Source organism: Dreissena polymorpha, chromosome 4, assembly GCF_020536995.1.
Source record: "Dreissena polymorpha isolate Duluth1 chromosome 4, UMN_Dpol_1.0, whole genome shotgun sequence".
Classification (NCBI taxonomy): Eukaryota; Metazoa; Mollusca; class Bivalvia; order Myida; family Dreissenidae; genus Dreissena; species Dreissena polymorpha.
Window position 1 is genome coordinate 86,920,008 of NC_068358.1, and position 18,197 is coordinate 86,938,204.

General features: G+C 35.3%; 1 protein-coding gene across 5 annotated transcripts in view; it reads left to right on the plus strand.

Moving 5' to 3' along the window:
• LOC127876146 (putative glycerophosphocholine phosphodiesterase GPCPD1 homolog 2) overlaps positions 1–16,515 on the plus strand; it is a 64,966-nt gene extending 48,451 nt beyond the window's left edge. For all 5 annotated transcript variants that reach the window (XM_052421128.1, XM_052421129.1, XM_052421131.1 and 2 more), the window contains 7 exons: positions 3,620–3,694; positions 6,036–6,066; positions 8,494–8,621; positions 9,793–9,926; positions 10,634–10,769; positions 11,272–11,432; positions 13,284–16,515. In XM_052421128.1, coding sequence (XP_052277088.1) covers positions 3,620–3,694; positions 6,036–6,066; positions 8,494–8,621; positions 9,793–9,926; positions 10,634–10,769; positions 11,272–11,432; positions 13,284–13,530 — 912 coding nt within the window. In that variant the 3' untranslated portion in view covers positions 13,531–16,515. The remainder of the gene's footprint in view (positions 1–3,619; positions 3,695–6,035; positions 6,067–8,493; positions 8,622–9,792; positions 9,927–10,633; positions 10,770–11,271; positions 11,433–13,283) is intronic.
• Positions 16,516–18,197: the final 1,682 nt, after the last annotated feature.

Sequence of the window (18,197 nt, forward strand, 5' to 3'; positions counted from 1 at the left end):
AGATTTATACAATATATATCAATTTAATGGGCGTGATATTTCATATTTCTTAGCTTTAAGTACAGTGATGCCTGATTGAACTTACTCAATATGGCTATTATTTAACTTATAACTATCACAAAGTCCCAGTGTGTATTATGAATATCAAGAAGAAAAAGTAAAGATGTGTACGTAAAAATATCCTTTACAGCTTAGGCAACAACTGTTGTCAAAATTTAATTATATTGATCAATAAAAATAGATTAAAATATTCTCCAACTTTACTGTTGAACATTTATTGACAAAAAACTATCGAGTCTACATGTACAGTGGAACCTCTCTAAACCGGACAACCCGGGACTGAGAGGAAATTCCGGTTTAGAGAGGATTCTGGTTTAGAGGGGACATTGACTATCTAACTTTCAGAAAGTCAATTACATAGCCTAATGTGAAAAAAAAACACTTTAAGCAAATTTTAAAAGTTTATTTACATATATCAGCAATATCAGTCACAACATAAATCAACAGTGCACCCTGAAAAACAAACTATTTTATACATGTAAATTTTGTTACGTGAGTTTACTTTTTTTAGCACGATGTCCCCGATTGTGGATTTTTTTACCCCTTATTTCTCTGACAACATTTAGTGTAGGTTTAGGGAACATCTCTGACTCTTTTATCAATTTGATTTTGTCTTGTAGAGACAACTCCACGCGCATTCGCTTAGAAGGAGGTTTGGACATTTTTAGTCTTAGTTATCTTATATAATTACCAATTTGAAAATCTAAATGAATATCTTAATGCAACTGCTTCAATAACTCTGCAAATTTCCATTTTATATGACACTAAATTAGCAATTGTAATAAACAACACAAAATTAAATAGCTTTAAGATTATTTAAATTTTAATTAGCATGGCTTCCTAAATCAAAAACAAAACACACTAAAGAACTCTTTGTTTGTTATCAGAAATTATAATCAGTATTACTGTGAAACCATTTATTTTCGTCAGCACGAAATTTCGTCCTTTTTAAAAAATGACTATTTCGTCAGCACTTAAATTCGTCCATTTCTGGTTTTTTTTTAAAAAGCGTCCGATTTGTTTGTAATGTTTGTAATACATGTAATACGCGGTTGCGAAAAAATCCTGCTGTGGAAAGAGGGGTGACACTTGGTAGTCACTTGCAGGAGGTGGGCCTTGTTTGGCATATGCCAATTAACAAGTCTGTTATTTCTGGTGATAGTAACTGTCCCTTATTATTTTATGTCATTGACACGTTCTTTGTTTTGATTAGCGGATAAGTGGGACTGAATAACCGTTAACGAGTGTTTTAAACAACGAAGCCAATTGCCAATTAGTCTTTTTCCATTACAATCACGGACAACCAAACAAATCAATATGTTCTTTATAAATTTGTAATAAAAGGGCAGAATATATTTCAGTCAGATGTTGATCACACATCGTCATATTTTAATTGCGTTTAATAGTATTGTCTTTAATCCGGATTGGCCGCGTGTTGGCTGTATAATCTGCAACACCCCTGAAAAACACAATACACACAATGGGAAATAAAGTTGTTAACAATTAGCGCTAATCAACACTATTATACCTAAACAAAGTCGACGCATTCCATACAGCCTTATTGCATTCGCATTTTACAGGAAATGTCAGTTGTCAGTACACTGTATAATGTACACCCCTTTGTGTCAAAACCGGATATAACTTGAGTGTGAATAGTCGACTGTTTCATGTTCTTTGTATCAATACCATCCGGGTATCTGTACTATAAGTATACCAGTCTACAAACAAGGTGCGCGCTTCCGCATATGGGTATTCGGACGTTCAAAAAATTGACCTACGGTTCACGCCGTCGAAAGCAATTAGCAATATAACTCGTTTTTTTCACTATTTCTTTACTTGCAAAAAATACTAGTGGCTTATAACTTACCTTGCAATGTTTTTTTCTAGCATTTTGCGAGTGTTAATTTCGAGCCCTATGTATATGCATGGATTACGCTGGATTTAAATGCCTCATGCCTACCGTAATTCAGTCTTATTTGTTTCAAATATGGGACATGATTGTTCGTTAGGATCTTGAATTCGTCCATCGGTCGAAGGACGAAAAAGACGAAAATTAATGTCTGACGAATAATAATGGTTTCACAGTATCACCTCTATTGATCGATATGTACATCACAGGACAAGTATCTTTAAATTGTTTTGCGATTTTTACAGTTTGCAATTTTTTCGACCACCTTAATGAATTTCACGCGTCTTTAATCCGCTATTCAGAACTTTTTGACACTAGGTCTAAAGTGCAATAAACCGGCCCTGAGCGGTTTAGAGAGGTACAATTACGTATGGATTGACCCAATTTTGATCCAAAGAATGACCGGTATTCAGAATTGAGGGGATTCCGGTCTTGAGGAGATATTTTACGCATGGTTTTATAGGGGAAAAAAAGGGACCGGACAATTTGTCCGGTTTAGAGAGGATTCCAGTATAGAGAGGATCCGGTTTAGAGGGTTTCCACTGTACACATATCATATCACCGATATACTTTATTCAAGAATTAAAGAGATAGATAAAATGTACTTAAAACCAACTATTTGCGATACTTATGATATTAAATGCAGCTTGTATTTGAGAATAAATTTCACAATTAAAATGCATTTTAGTTTTGCATTGGTTGTAAATAAAGAGAAGAAGCGTAGAGGAATTGTTTACAAACAACACTTACAAATGTTAATAATTAACAAAAATTAACTCTTAAATGAAGTATGAAATTTCATTTTAAATCATAAATACAGATTTATATACAAAAGTCATGTAGGCCTACGTGGATGATATGTGAAATACAGTATTATGTGAGATCAGAAATACCATTATTCTAATTAATTTTATATACAGAAGTACGTCATGTATGATATGTGAAATGCAGTATTACTTGAAAATCAGAGTATCATTGTTCTAAATAACTTTGAATGGAAAAACAGTGAAAACGTATTTTAATAATAGGGCACACTAAGTCTGTACTACCGCCTGTCTGCTCAGCACTTTTCCTCTTTTGAAGATTTTACACTAAATAATAGAACTATAAAGCGCAAGTTAAGTATGTACGCCCGTCTGTATGAAGTTCTTTTATTATTTTGAACTCCACCTTCCCAGAATAGTTTAGTGCCTTTGGGTCTCAGGTGAGCGCCTTAGGGCCCATGGCCCTCTTGTTATAAGGTTTAGTTAATTAAGTTAAGAGAAGTTATTCAAACACTCAGTGGCAATTCTAGTAGTAATAAGTATTCCTTCTGTCACAAATACAAAAATGTAGTCCTCATGCACAAAATGGTGGTTTTCGTGCGTATTATCTTAAAATGCCTATTTTAATTATAAAAAACGGATGTAAATATATTGAGCTAAGCTTAACATACATAGTTTAGTAATAATTTAGACAAAAATACAGTAAATGTTGTTATTTTTTACCGTTTTATGACTGAATTGATCCAAACTTAAGTTCAGAAATCAATTTAAAAAATTGAGATACATTTAAGACGCTCATAAAAGACATTTCTACAATTTTAAAATCAAATTCGAAAGAAAATTTCCCTGATGTCATTTAAAAAACGGTGTACAATGTGACTTGTAGAAACTGCATGGAGAGCTGGGTCTACTGGAGGTTCCAGTGAAGGACTTGAAACTGTCCGAACTGCAGCAAATGAAGGTATGTATTGATCATATGAGTCTGGTTCATGGTAAACGGGGCTTAATGCATGTGAGAACCCCACAGGCTTATCAGGGACGACACTTTATGCCAAAACATGATTTTCATTTAGAAAAGACTTCATTGAAACAAAAAAGTCAATAAAAGCAGAAAGTGCGGTCCTTGTTTAGCCTGAGCGGACTGCACAAGTTAATCTGGGGACAACTCTTTTATGCATTAAGCCCAGTTTTAACTGAACAAGGCTAATATGGACTCATGCTCAACATGCGAATAATAATGCTTGTATACTATTTGTTTAATGATTTTTATACCCCCACAAACAAAGTTTAGGGGGTTATATAGGAGTGAACTTGTCTGTCGGTCTGTCTGTCGGTCCGTATTAAGTGTCCGCTCTCTAGCCGGGTCAAAAACTAGGTCACGGGTCACTTAGTGCGTTTTAAACATTCAGCATGTTGTCCGCTCTCTAATTCAAGTAGTTTCATCCAATCCTCACCAAACTTGGTCACAAGTTTTGTCTAAATGATCTCTAGGACAAGTTTGAACATGGGCCATTTCGGGCCTAAAACTAGGTCACGGGGTCACTAAGTGCGTTTTTTAACATTCAGCATGGTGTCCGCTCTCTAATAGTTTTCATCTGATCTTCACCAAACTTGGTCAGAAGTTGTATCTAGATGATCTTAAGGCCAAGTTCGAACATGGGCCTTGCCGGGTCAAAAACTAGGTCACGGGGTCACTTAGTGCGTTTTTTAACATTCAGCATGGTGTCCTCTATTTTCATCCGATCTTCACCAAACTTGGTCAGAAGTTTTATCTAGATGATCTTAAGGCCAAGTTCGAACATGGGCCATGCCAGATCAAAAACTAGGTCACAGGGTCACTTAGTACGTTTTACACATTGAGCATGGTGTCCGCTCTCTATTTCAAGTAGTTTAAATCCGATCTTCACCACACTTGGTCAGAAGTTGTAACTAGATGATGTGTAAGTCAAGTTCGAACATGGGCTATGCCAAGCCAAAAACTAGGTCACTGGGTCACTTAGTGTGTTTTAAACTTCACCATGTTGTCCGCTTTCTAATTCAAGTAGTTTTTATCCAATCTTCACCAAAATTGGTCAAAAGTTGTATCTTGATAATGTCTAGGGCAAGTTTGAATATGGGTCATGCCGGGGCAAAAACAAGGTCACGGGGTCACTTAGTGTGTTTTAAACATCACATGTTGTCCGCTCTCTAATTCAAGTAGTTTTCATTCAATCTTTACCAAAATTGGTCAGAAGTTTTATCTAGATGATGTCTAGGTCAAGTTTGAATATGGGTCATGCCGGGTCAAAAACTAGGTCACGGGGTATCTTAGTGCGCTTTAAACCTCACCATGTTGTCCGCTCTCTTATTCAAGTAGTTTTCATCCAATCCTCACCAAACTTGGTCACAAGTTTTGTCTAAATGATCTCTAGGACAAGTTTGAACATGGGCCATTCCGGGCATAAAACTAGGTCACGGGGTCACTAAGTGCGTTTTTTAACATTAAGCATGGTGTCCGCTCTCTAATTCAAGTAGTTTACATCGGATCTTCACCAAACTTGGTCAGAAGTTTTATGGAGATGATCTTAAGGCCAAGTTAGAACATGGGCCTTTCTGGGTCAAAAACTAGGTCAAGGGGTCACTTAGTGCGTTTTAAAAAGTGAGCATGGTGTCCGCTGTTTTTTGTGAAGACGACATGCAAAATATTATGTGTCAATGCGGCATGTGGGGGTATTCGTCACGTCTGTGACAAAGCTCTAGTTATCTCGGCTGTTTTTGGAGAAAACCTGAGATATTGTCATAGCCAGCTTGTCGTGTCTGTTGACGTGTCGTCCGCGTCGTGCTAAAACCTTTACATTTTGTCAAGGTTTAAAACATTGGCTCTAAAATCAAAGTGCTTCAACCTACAACTTTGAAACGTGTGTTGCTGCACCTTCATTAGTTCTTCATGCCACACCCATTTTTGGGTCACTAGGTTAAAGGTCAAGGTCACTGTGACCTCTAAAAAAATATATTAAAAAAAACTTCTGACAAGCTTTCATTTATTCAAAACTGCACCCGCAGCTGAGCGTGGCACCCGTTATGCGGTGCATAATTAATAATATTTATATCCTTTTATCTCCATTGAACAATACGATAACAATATATATTTAAACATCAGAAATCTGTCTCTCTTGCAAAAGTATGATTGTCATGATTTTAACAAAAAAATTTGTACAATTTGGTATAAACACATGCAGTTTTTAACAGAGATGTGTTCCCCCTTTTAAAATATACCATTGAAAATAATTATTACACAAAGATGATGACTTCCTCAATTTCAGTTGCTTCCACATGCCACCGTTAAAGACCTGGGTGAGGTTACTTTTCAATTATTACATACATAGTTACATAAATGTTAATAACTTGCTAACATATGGGAAATTTGTGTTTGCCTTTTGTTTGGTAACAGGTATTTAAATTATACCCATAATATTGAAGATTGTTTTCTGCATGATTACCTGTGTTGATAGACAAAATACGCTATTGCTTAAATGGCATTGTGTATGACTGGCATATTTTTAGCTGGATTATTCTCAGAATAGTCTGAGCTAAACTACTCAACCATTTGTTGAAGTTTCAGTCGCCATATGTGTTTTTGTCTGGTGAAGGTAAACATGCAACATCTTCATATCACTGTTTCTGCAGCATGTATTTACTTGAAACTTCACATGTGTGTTAAGAGTCATTTTGAGTTAAGAATTATGAAGAATGATGTTTCTTTTTATGCATCCCTCCCTTGTTATAGCGTAATGGCATATAGTATTACCCCTGCTGTGTGTTTTTGTAGCGTTTTTTTGTGTGCTTGTTTTTGTGGTACATACTGTGTAGGCTCAGTGTTTTTTTTCACTTATAGGGGAATGGTGGCGGGGCCTGTCCAAAGGGGAAAAAATGCGTCGTTTTTTAGGAAAAGGGAAAAATTAAAAATTCAGTTGTTTATATGTAATGATATTTATTATATTAATACACATGTTTGTATGAATATAATATTCACAGCTGAATGTCTTTGTCCTTTTTCTTAAAATTAAAATATATATATCAATGATATTTTCAACATTAGTTTCAGACAGTTCAGCCTTCATGCACATTCTCAGTTTTCTTAGCCATTTTGAGTCTAATTGGGATCTTTTAAATCGATAAAATGGCAAATTCGAGCATTTGTTATCAATAAAATGGACCAAATTGGAATCATTTTATCAACAAATATTGACACAATATAGATATATCAGGCCTTTTCTTGGTCATTTTGGGAGAAAAATGCAATTAATGTGAAAAGTCCACTGATTTGGGAAAAACTATTTAATACAACTCTTTAGAATAATTCAAAATAATATAAATTATAGTTATATACTTTGTTAATTGTTTATGAAATAAATTTGAGATATATTTATCATGATTATGAGACAGTTCTTTCTAAAAAAAAAATAATTTTTTTTTTTTTTTTTTTTTTTAACTTCTGGAGGGGATTTTTTTTACAAAATGGGGGGAAAAAATATATGCTCTTTTTTGAGGGGAATGGGGCCAAATATCGGCCTCGAAATTGCCATAAAAAAACGCTGGTAGGGCTCATAACTTTGTTATGCACAATGTGATTTCCAAATAAGTTGACTCTGTATTCATATGAAGACAATATGCTATGTGCAAGAAAGCTGGCTTCAAGACCAAGGTCACATTGCACACTTGGAGTTCTTGCGTATTCCTTTTATATATATGTAAGGAAAGTACATTTTCATGTCCAACACATAAGTTTGTTGCTCATGATGGGATTTCAAAATAAATTCGCACAAATAATTATATCAAGATGACATGTTACTCGCAACAACCATGTTTCTCGCTTCAAGGTATAGTGGACAATTGAAATGTTTGCATATCCCTTAAATTTATATCATGTTTGTGTGCAGCTTACAATTTTGTTGGTCATGATGGAATTTCAAACATTTCAATGTTAGTTAGTAAATATATACAAGATCTCTGACCAAGTGCCACAACTATGACCTGCAATTTAGCAGAATAATGCCCTTTTATTTGTAACATTTTGGTGAAGGTTTGTGTTTGCTAAGCAAAAACTTATTTTTGTATTGACCAACCTCAATAAAACTTCAGATATAGCAAACCTGCATGGAGACCAAGTATTTTGAGCCAGTTAGGCCAAGGTCACTGCCGATAAAAATAGTTATAGTTTCTTTTGAATAACTTGTGTGAACGTAGTCAACGGACAAAGACCAGAATAGCATTCGGGCCAGTCTGGTCCAGTTCACTGTTAGAAAAAATGTTTACATTTAATATAAGACTTTGCTTTATGGTATTTCTCTGCTTTAAGAGATTTTGCTGGTATTTGGTGTGTTAATAGCATACATGCTGGGTAAGCTTTGAATTACATTTTGGGCCTGTCAGATCAAGGGCACTGTTACAAAAAAAAGCAATACGTTTTATTTTATGTAGGTAGTTTATATGCACATATTACATGGAATTGCAGTTATTTTAATTAATTAATAAAACTATGAAAATCTTGTGTTGTGGCATATCCTCATTTCTTGCTGTTATTATAATTGTCAGGTTCTATTTTAGAGATACATAATTATGCAACTAATAAATCACCTTCAAATATCTATTCACTGTGATTATTATCATTTGATTGACGGAAACTGTACGTTTACGTTACAAAGAGGAAGAATAGTTGAGCGCGCCTAATTGGGACAGCTCTTGTTATGTAAGTTTTACCCGTATACATGTTGTGTGCAGAAGAGATCAGCCGTGATGACCTTGACCCCGAGGACCTGCAGCCCTTCCCCACACTGGCACAATGTCTTCAGGCAGTGGACATAAACACAGGCTTCAACATCGAGATCAAATACCCACAGTGGCTCAAGGTATGCTGCCAATTGATCTTACAACAAGATTGGATTGACTATGTATTAAGCCATTCAGGTAGGGAAGGCTTTTATATTTTTTAGCTCACCTGAGCATAAAGTGTTCTAGGTAAGCCATTGAGGTCAGTCTTTGTCTTGGTCAACATTTTAACTTTAAGAGAAAAACTTTGTTATGCCCCCAGATGGAATGATCGGGGGTATATTGTTTTTGGCCTGTCTGTCTGTCTGTCATTCTGTAGAAAACTTTAACCTTGGTTAAACTTTTGCAATAATAAACAACTTTTGCAATATTGAAGATAGCAACTTGATATTTGGCATGCATGTGTATTTCATGGAGCAGCACATTTTGAGTGTTGAAAGGTCAAGGTCATCCTTCAAGGTCAAAGGTCAAATATATGGCTTCAAAGCATCGTCCAAACTTAAACCTTGGTCATAACTTTTGCAATATTGAAGATAGCAACTTCAATGCGGGGAATCACGTGGTCAGATTTGATAAAAAATGTCCACCTATGCCTCGATTCGATAGAGAAATTGAGTCTTTAAACAGGTACATCTACCTTATTACTTACTTGTTTTTAATCGGAAAACGCCTATCATTGGGCCAGCCGGAAGTGGTTTCAGTGAGTACAACCGTTTTCGGCTGGTTGGTCTGAGTGTGGATATAACTCATGGAATATTTAGCGATTTCCTGACGGTTCAGGAAATAGCGAAATATTCCATGAGTTATCCCCACACTCAGACCAACCATCGGAAAACGGTTGATACTCGCTGAAACCGCTTCCGGTTGGCCCTATGATAGTCGTTATCCGAATAAAAACAAGTAAGTAATAAGGTAGATGTACCTGTTTGAAGACTCAATTTCTCCATTGAATCGAGGCATCGGCGGCCATTTTTTCTCAAATCTGACCACGTGATTCCCCGCATTGAACTTGATATTTGGCATGCATTTGTATCTCATGGAGCTGCACATTTTGAGTGGTGAAAGGTCAAAGTCATCCTTCAAGGTCAAAGGTCAAATATATGGCTTCAATGAGGCGCAATACGGGGCATTGTGTTTCTGACAAACTGTTGATTAGCACTACAGAAGCTACATTTATGACCGAAACTTTATGATACATTAACTACGTGGTTGTCAACATGACTGTCCAAATTCCAACTAACACATTTTCAGGACAACAATGTGCATGAGCAGGAGCACTACTTTGACATGAATGAGTTCACTGATGCCATCCTTTTGGAGGTCTTCAAGTATCACGGCGGTCGGCGTATCGTGTTCACCAGCTTTGACTGCAACACTTGCATCATGTAAGAATTGCATGATGCAGTAGTCACTGTTTTTAATACTGTGTACAAATGCTTTTGTAATTATTTTCGGCATAAGTTGATTGCTAAAGCAAACAAATTATACCCAACGATGCAAAAATACAGTCTCAATGAAGATAAATAGTTTTTTGTCTAAAGCAGCTTTGAAAAGTTGGTAAATGGAATGTATATTGGTTCATTTATTAGGTTTGTAATTAAAAAGTGCATTCATGAAGGGTTACATGTTTGCTTGAAATAACCCTTCAGGATATACTGTGAAGCCTTTGAAATGTGTATAACTGTATGCAATTGCGGGTGTGCCAATATGTCCATTGAAAGTCCTTTAAACAGTATGAAAATCTGGTTGGTAAATAGATGTTGGGAAAGGGTATATAATTGTTCAATATGGCCTCCTCATGTGGAATGTTTTTGCTGCCCAATTTCAGTGTTTTACATACATGCCTTATGATGTAGGTATGTGTTTTCCAGAAAAGCGTGTAAGTCTTCTAATAAGGGGTGTATACTTTCTTCATCAGAAAATGCTAATATTGTGCTGGCAGTTACAGTCAAACTTCATCTTTTCCTCCTACATATAATTGTCTTCACATTCTATGCATTGACCCCGGATAAACGAGCATAAGAACTTAGACTTACCTTATTTGCAGCCAAATGTTCCTGATAAGCAAAATTTCATTTTGTGACTGTTGCAGGTTACGGCTCAAACAGAACGTGTTTCCAGTGATGTTTCTCACGCAGGGCGACACCATAGTGTATGACTGGTACAGAGACCACCGCACCCACTCTGTTGTCATGGCTGCAGAGTTTGCCATAGCTCATGATCTACTGGTATGCATACATACTTGTATATTTGTGGCATTCTGGAAAACCAGGGCTTAGTTTTAATCTAAAAAAAGTCAATGCTTTCTTGCTAAATATGTTGAATGTAATTCAAAATAACTGTTTCTTAGGCAGGATGTGAATGTTTTAAGAGTTGCATGTCAACATAATAGTTTTGTTGAATGTGACATGGTTTTGTTACGATAACACATGTCAACTCTTGTTAACCTTTTCCCACTTGGAAGCAAAGTGAAAATGGCTATGTGCAAACAGCAAAAAACCAGAAAAGCTTGTGAGCAACTCACAGTTGTTCAGGTTTTATGTTGTTTGCTGCTCATATGTATCTAAGGGTTGGAAATGAAGCCTTAAAAACTTGATTCTAGTAAGGAAGGTCTTTAATTAAATTTATCTTTTTAAGGGCCCACAAATGTGTCTAAATACCTATCTAAGTGGTAAAGGTTTTAGCATGGCTTGAATGTGTGAAATGTAACCCAAAATTGCTGTCCTGTAGGGTGTGAATGCGATGTCTGAGCTGCTGCTGAAGGATCCGGGCCTGATAACGTACGTGAAGGACAGCGGGCTGGTGCTGTGGACCTGGGGGGAGGACAACAACGACTCCAACACCATCAAGAGGCTCAAACAGCTCGGACTTAACGCGGTCATCTATGATCGGTAGGCAGGGCTGACTATGTCATTCCCCAAACAAGCTAATGACTACAAAAAAGGGAATTTGGCTAAAGAAATGTCCATTTTGCTACAAAATTATTGTATAATAACCCATAAAATAATCAAACTAATAAGAAATCAGACATGAAAAGGTAAATTGGCTACAGAAAGTTTTGAGCCAGGGTGAGCCATTGTACTGTAGACTGGCTAACACACTCCGCTAGTGTTGTATACGGAGCAATAATATGGGATAGAAAAACGTTGTGTGTTGATATGGTAGATACTTGTTATCCAAGGGCTTTGAGGGGCTGATACCTCTATGAGTGGTAGACATGGTAACATGCTGGACCAGTGTTTTCTTAAGGACTGACTTATCTATGATAGTGGGCATGGTATGCGCCTTGTTGTCTCAGGGACAGGATATTCTTCAGTTGATTGATGGCTTTTTATGTCCCCAGATCGAATGATCGGGGGTATATTGTTTTTGGCCTGTCTGTCTGTCTGTCTGTCTGTCTGTCTGTCTGTCTGTCTGTCTGTCTGTCTGTCTGTCTGTCTGTCTGTCTGTCTGTCTGTCTGTCTGTCTGTGGAAAACTTTAACCTTGGTTAAAGTTTTGCAATAATGAATAATTTTTGCAATATTGAAGATAGCAACTTGATATTTGGCATGCATGTGTATCTCATGGAGCTGCACATTTTGAGTGGTGAAAGGTCAAGGTCATCCTTTAAGGTCAAAGATATGGCTTCAAAGCGGCGCAATAGGGGGCATTGTGTTTCTGACAAACACATCTCTTTTTGATTTATCACTTTACCTTCTCAGGTGAAACTTTCACAATTATTGTTAACCTGAAACAAATGTCTTAACAAGACAGCCCTGTCAAATAATTAAGTCCAGTCTTCCTTATTTGCTAAACACAATTTCAATCAAAGTTGCTCAAACAGTCAATTAGTAGGCATGGGTCAATTTGGATAGTGTATTATAAGCGATATACATTGAGCACTAAGATAGAGAATATAGGTATTGTTTTAAAAATGGAGACCCGAGCTTATATGAACGGAAGCCATAATGACAATCATACTTTGTTTGTTTTTTATGGGTAGTTACCACAAGTAAACAATTCCGATACCAGTTGGTAACTCTGAACTTGATGGTCTTGTAAAATCTGGCAAAAACAATGAAACTCCAGACAGTTGATCCTGGAGATTGAACCTTGAATATAAGTGATTTTAACTGGGATCCCGCAATGCTCAATTCAAAGCATGGGGATTTAAGCTGTTAGAGGTCAACCAAACCTCAAACTTACTCCAGAATTAATCCAAAACCAAATGGGCTTCTTAAATTATTTCAATCAAATGTACCTTTGAAGGCAAAAAGTGATAACATGAATGCTTAACCATGACACGTGAATAGCCTATGACACATATGATTTTAGTGCACTTATGCCAAAAAGTATATGTTTCAAACTTATTGGTTTAAAGAGGAGATTGTCAATCTATGAAAGATATTTAAATATCAATTGAGCAATTGGGCAACAGAAAATTATCAAACAAACTAGGTACTAGAAAGGTCTTGACTTGGTTTCATCCATGTGACCAGAAATAGATGTCCAGCTTACAGGCTCTCGGGACTGAAGGGTGACAACATTAAAGATGTGTATGGTGGTAGATTCTACTGCATTCATATGGCACAAATCCAACATCATGTCATTTCTGTACTCATGGAAAAAAATTGTTATGAGCAACACATTGATTATACTGAGCTGACAAAGAAATTGTCAGAAACAATGGAATGAAGTCCAACTCTTACAAAACCGGTATGGTTCCATCTATTCAAACACTTTTATTGCCATGCATTTTCAGAATTGACCTTTTGAAGACAACTGGGAAGGAGAGTGTTTTCAAACTAGAGAAAATAAGGAAGAAAATGAAGAAGATGAATTTTAATAACAATGTGAGCGTCCTGAAAGATAAACCAAGCGAGCTGGAAGAAAATCCTATCGAGCTGAAAGATAAACCAAGCGAGCTGAACAATAAACCCATCATACTTGAACTGGCATCCACCAGCAAGGATGTGAACATGCCTGCAACCGCTTCATCTGGTCAATAGATATGCTGTATAGTGCATCTACTATCATAAGCTCAAATAAACTTGTTTCGTTATCGTATTTAGTTTAGAAATTGAATTTCTCATGTTTATTTTTTAAATGTTAATAGTTTGAATGAGGGCCTTTCAGCATGGCAGGCTGGGATGTTCGATTTGGGAAATATGTACACCATGTTTGATTATGTTGAACAAATGCTATTGTAACAAAATTCTCACTTATATTTTCATACAAAAAACAAGAACTTGTCAACTTAAAACTACTCATAAACCAAATGAGCCCTGAACCTTAGCTCAGTTGAGTAAAATTTAGTTCTTATTTCAGTTGCAATATGTTTGTCAAATCTTATGTAAAAATAAAAATAATTTTAAATTAAATGTTGTCTATCAGCCAATAAACAACACTGTGCTGTTCTGTTTTCAGGCTGTTCATTTCATAATATTACAAGCTTGTAGTTTAATCTCTATGCAAAAGCACTTTCTTACTGAGTTTAAGTACAGACAATTTTTCTGTTGTATTTTTGCTAGTAATGTTTTTGGATTGATGATGAAAAACCTTTTAACCAAAGCTGAATTAGAGAGAATATTACATTTTTCTGTTTAAATTTGTGACAGACATATTATTACCAATCTAAGGAGCTTTCAAAATTGACATATTTTTGAAATTAACATTTTTAACCAGGTTTTCCGAAGGAAAAAACTGGTTTTTAGATTGGCGAATGCGGGCGGGCTGGCTGGCGGGCTGGCTGGCTGGCGGGCTGGCGGAATAAGCTTGTCCGGGCCATAACTATGTCGTTCATTGTCAGATTTTAAAATCATTTGGCACATTTGTTCACCATCATTGGACGGTGTGTCGCGCGAAATAATTACGTCGATATCTCCAAGGTCAAGGTCACACTTTGAGTTCAAAGGTCAAAAATGGCCATAAATGAGCTTGTCCGAGCCATAACTATGTCGTTCATCGTCAGATTTTAAAATCATTTGGCACATTTGTTCACCATCATTGGACGGTGTGTCGCGCGAAATAATTACGTCGATATCTCCAAGGTCAAGGTCACACTTTGAGTTCAAAGGTCAAAAATGGCCATAAATGAGCTTGTCCTGGCCATAACTATGTCATTCATTGTCAGATTTTAAAATCATTTGGCATATTTGTTCACCATCATGGGACGGTGTGTCCCACGAAAGAATCACGTCAATATCTCCAATGTCAAGGTCGCCACGACTAAAAATAGATTTAAAAAAAAAAAAAAACTTACAAAGGGGGTTAATTTTTTTTGGTCATTTCAAAAGTTCAGTTTGAGTTTTCTCCCTTTATCAGATTTTTTTTTCACAATGAAAACCTGGTTTTGTGACAATTTTGTCCCTTGTTATTTTTTGTGTGCCCCTGTTATTATATAAGTTGATATGCATAACTTATTTAAATTTTTACTATTTTAAATTGGATTCTATGATCAAAACTGTAAACTCATGTTTTAATACCAGTAGGTTTGTTCGTCTGAAACGATTTCTGTGAGATATTTTTATTAGCAATTTATATATGAACTTGCAAAATAAAATAAATAAAAATATGCAAATTCTTCATTTCTTGAAAGGCAAATACGTATTTTTCCAACATGATGGCATTATTGATTGCTCATTTGAAGTTTCTTTAAAGGTATTTTATTAAGCGAAGTTAAAAAGACTTAAAAAGATGATTTTTAAGTAATGTGTGCAAGAATTTATGTATATTTTCAGGTCCTACTTATCATCAATAAGATATATTATTTTATATATTTTTATCATTATTATGATTTTCATTAGTAGTATAAAGTTTTATCATTATTGTTGTTATTATTATTGTTTATCATATTTTTATTTTTTTAATGAACCATCAAGCTATATGAACCTTATTTGTAAACTTATTTTGAGTTATAGTGGGTCACCTAGTTTCAACTTTATACAAATACTCATATTTATTTGCCATCCATCCCATTAGAGGATTTTAAATCTGCCATTATTATTTGAAGTTATTTGTTTTACTACCAGTAAGATTGCTTGCTTAAAAGTGTGATGTAATATTTGTTGTCATTCTTAAATTCATTATACAAATAAAATTTGATTAACATTAAATCAATAAGTTTTGAGATTGGACAGAATTATCAGCTTTATGATAAAGGCTGTTATGGTGTGAATGGTGCATATTTATACTACATGATTTACTGATGCTCTTTTTTAAAACACTTTAATGAAAAGCATAGTAGTTGTTTATTTATTTTATCTCAATAAAAACAATATTTTGAGATTCATGTTTGAAAGTAACATTTTTAGTTAACTCATATAAAATCAGTTTTCAGATTAAAATATAAACTTTTGATAATAAAAGCCTGGGAATTTGAGTAGTTTTTTTCCATTTCTCATGCTAAGGGAGTATTCAAATGTTATGCCTTTGGTTTTTATAAGCACAAACACATATTTAAGCACAAAAATATATATAAGTAGATGCCTTTGAACTCTTTTTAGTGAATGTATATTTCCCTTAAATTATGCACAGTCTCTCAGGTTTAGTTCACTATTTTTTGGTTTTCATTGTGTGTCTATCTTATCTGTATGCCAGACATGTGCCACTAGATTTTGTATTCTGTTTCAGGTAAATTAATATCTTCATTAGTGATTTACCTAATTTGTTTAATTGCCTACCAAGTGTATGAACAATATTGGAATGTACCGTCACATATCTGCATGTAAAAACATTCATTCAATTTAAAGTTTTTGAACTATGTCAGAAGCACATTTCTTTTAATATTGATATTTCTTTGTTTATTATGTGCTCAAATATCCTTACACTATATCCTTACTATATGCTAATAACAAATCAAGGAAATGTACATTTTTGCTTAATGTTTGATAACTATTTGTGTTGCCTGTGTTTATTCTGTCATTTTATTTTTAAGCTTTACTTTTAAGTATGTTAATTGTTGAAGAAAATGTTGAATAAAATATTAACTGTTATATCATTGCATTTTTTGTCAGCATATGATACCTAACTTTATGTATGATTTACCATGATGTTTCAAGTTGAACAAAGAAAAATATAAAATGGCAGACTGTTACTGGCTAACTGCTCATATTGAATAATTTACAATTTCAATTAATTTAGTATTATAAATCTGTCTTTATTTGATTTAATATACTTATTTATGGTAAGTAGATCATTACTAATTACTGAGTATGCGTATCAAACACATTTTTCATTTCGATTTAAATGTGAATGCAAATGTGTTGGCATTTACAATTTGTTAAACAATATTTAAATATTAAATTCACCAGTATCAGTACTACACTGTCATTTACTGCTTAAAAACACACACACACATATATATATAATGTATGATTTCGTCTGTTTTATACTGAACAGCACAGACAGTGTTGTAATGGGAAATATGTCCCGCACATTTCCGATATCAACGATTCTTATGGCACTGGATTAACTAGTGTTCGAGATGTGATAACACGTTTGGTATATCTGCAATCTATGTCATAGCTCCGCTAAACCGGACTTGCATTCTGCGAACTCAAATGTCATATTGAGAAACAAAATGACCGGGATATCTTTTTACAATTCAGAATTTCGAGTATCCATCGCCAGAACATTCCATAAAAGAGGAAAGTATCGTCCCTGATTAGTCAATGCGAACTGCACAGAGGTAAGTATCGTCCCTGATTAGTCAAGGCGAACTGCACAGGCTAATATTGGAGATACTTGATACAAATGCATTAAGCCCAGTTTTCCAAGAACGCGGCGAATAGTGTGCCTTCTGCTCGGTGGCTTGTTGGAGGCGACGTATCAACATTCGTGCATGGTTATTCTGTTTTAAGTTCAACTCATGAACGCAATGGCGGAAGGATCTCCTACTAAAGGTTGTCTTACAAAACTTTAGTGTAATGATGGCGCAGTAATGATGTCATATGATCACCAAGTTTCCATGAGCTGTATGTATATCATTAACGATATTTTTTGCGTTCTGATCGCGAAACTTTGCAACCATGGCGACACTGGTCGACCCCAGTGCATTATTAGTCTGGACGATGAACTATGCGTTTTGTTATTTATGTTCATCCATAAACTACCGCGGTTGCCTTAAATTTATGTCGTTTGCGTCATGACCACGACTACATTTAGTTCATGATAATCATACCGGCACTTGGGTCGCCGTAAGAATGCAGTAATGGCGCCGATCTGGTGTAAATGCGATATTACTAAAATTTAGTAAGTGTTGGTCGTGATGATTCAAAAGTCATCGAATCTTTTTACGTATACATGCGATTGTTGTTAATCAAGATTACACATATAAATCGCACTGATATGCTAGACGATTCACTGCCGTTGAAACAATGCGTAATACGATCTATTATTATCCTATGTTCCTACTACATGTATAACGATTCGATTATCGCGAAGACTGGAATCGCGGTCTTCATCGTATCATACCGTGCGAATACGCATTTATTCGTATTAATGTTTAAAATCTCTTGAAAAGTCTACGATCAGTTACGCGTGGCCAATTGAAGCGTTCAAAGCGGATCGCACGATAACGATAGCTAGCTTTAAAGATGAATAACGAAAGCGTCATGTAAACGATAGGAAATCAGCCGTTAGGAAATGAATATATATGTTTGTCCTATTATTGTAT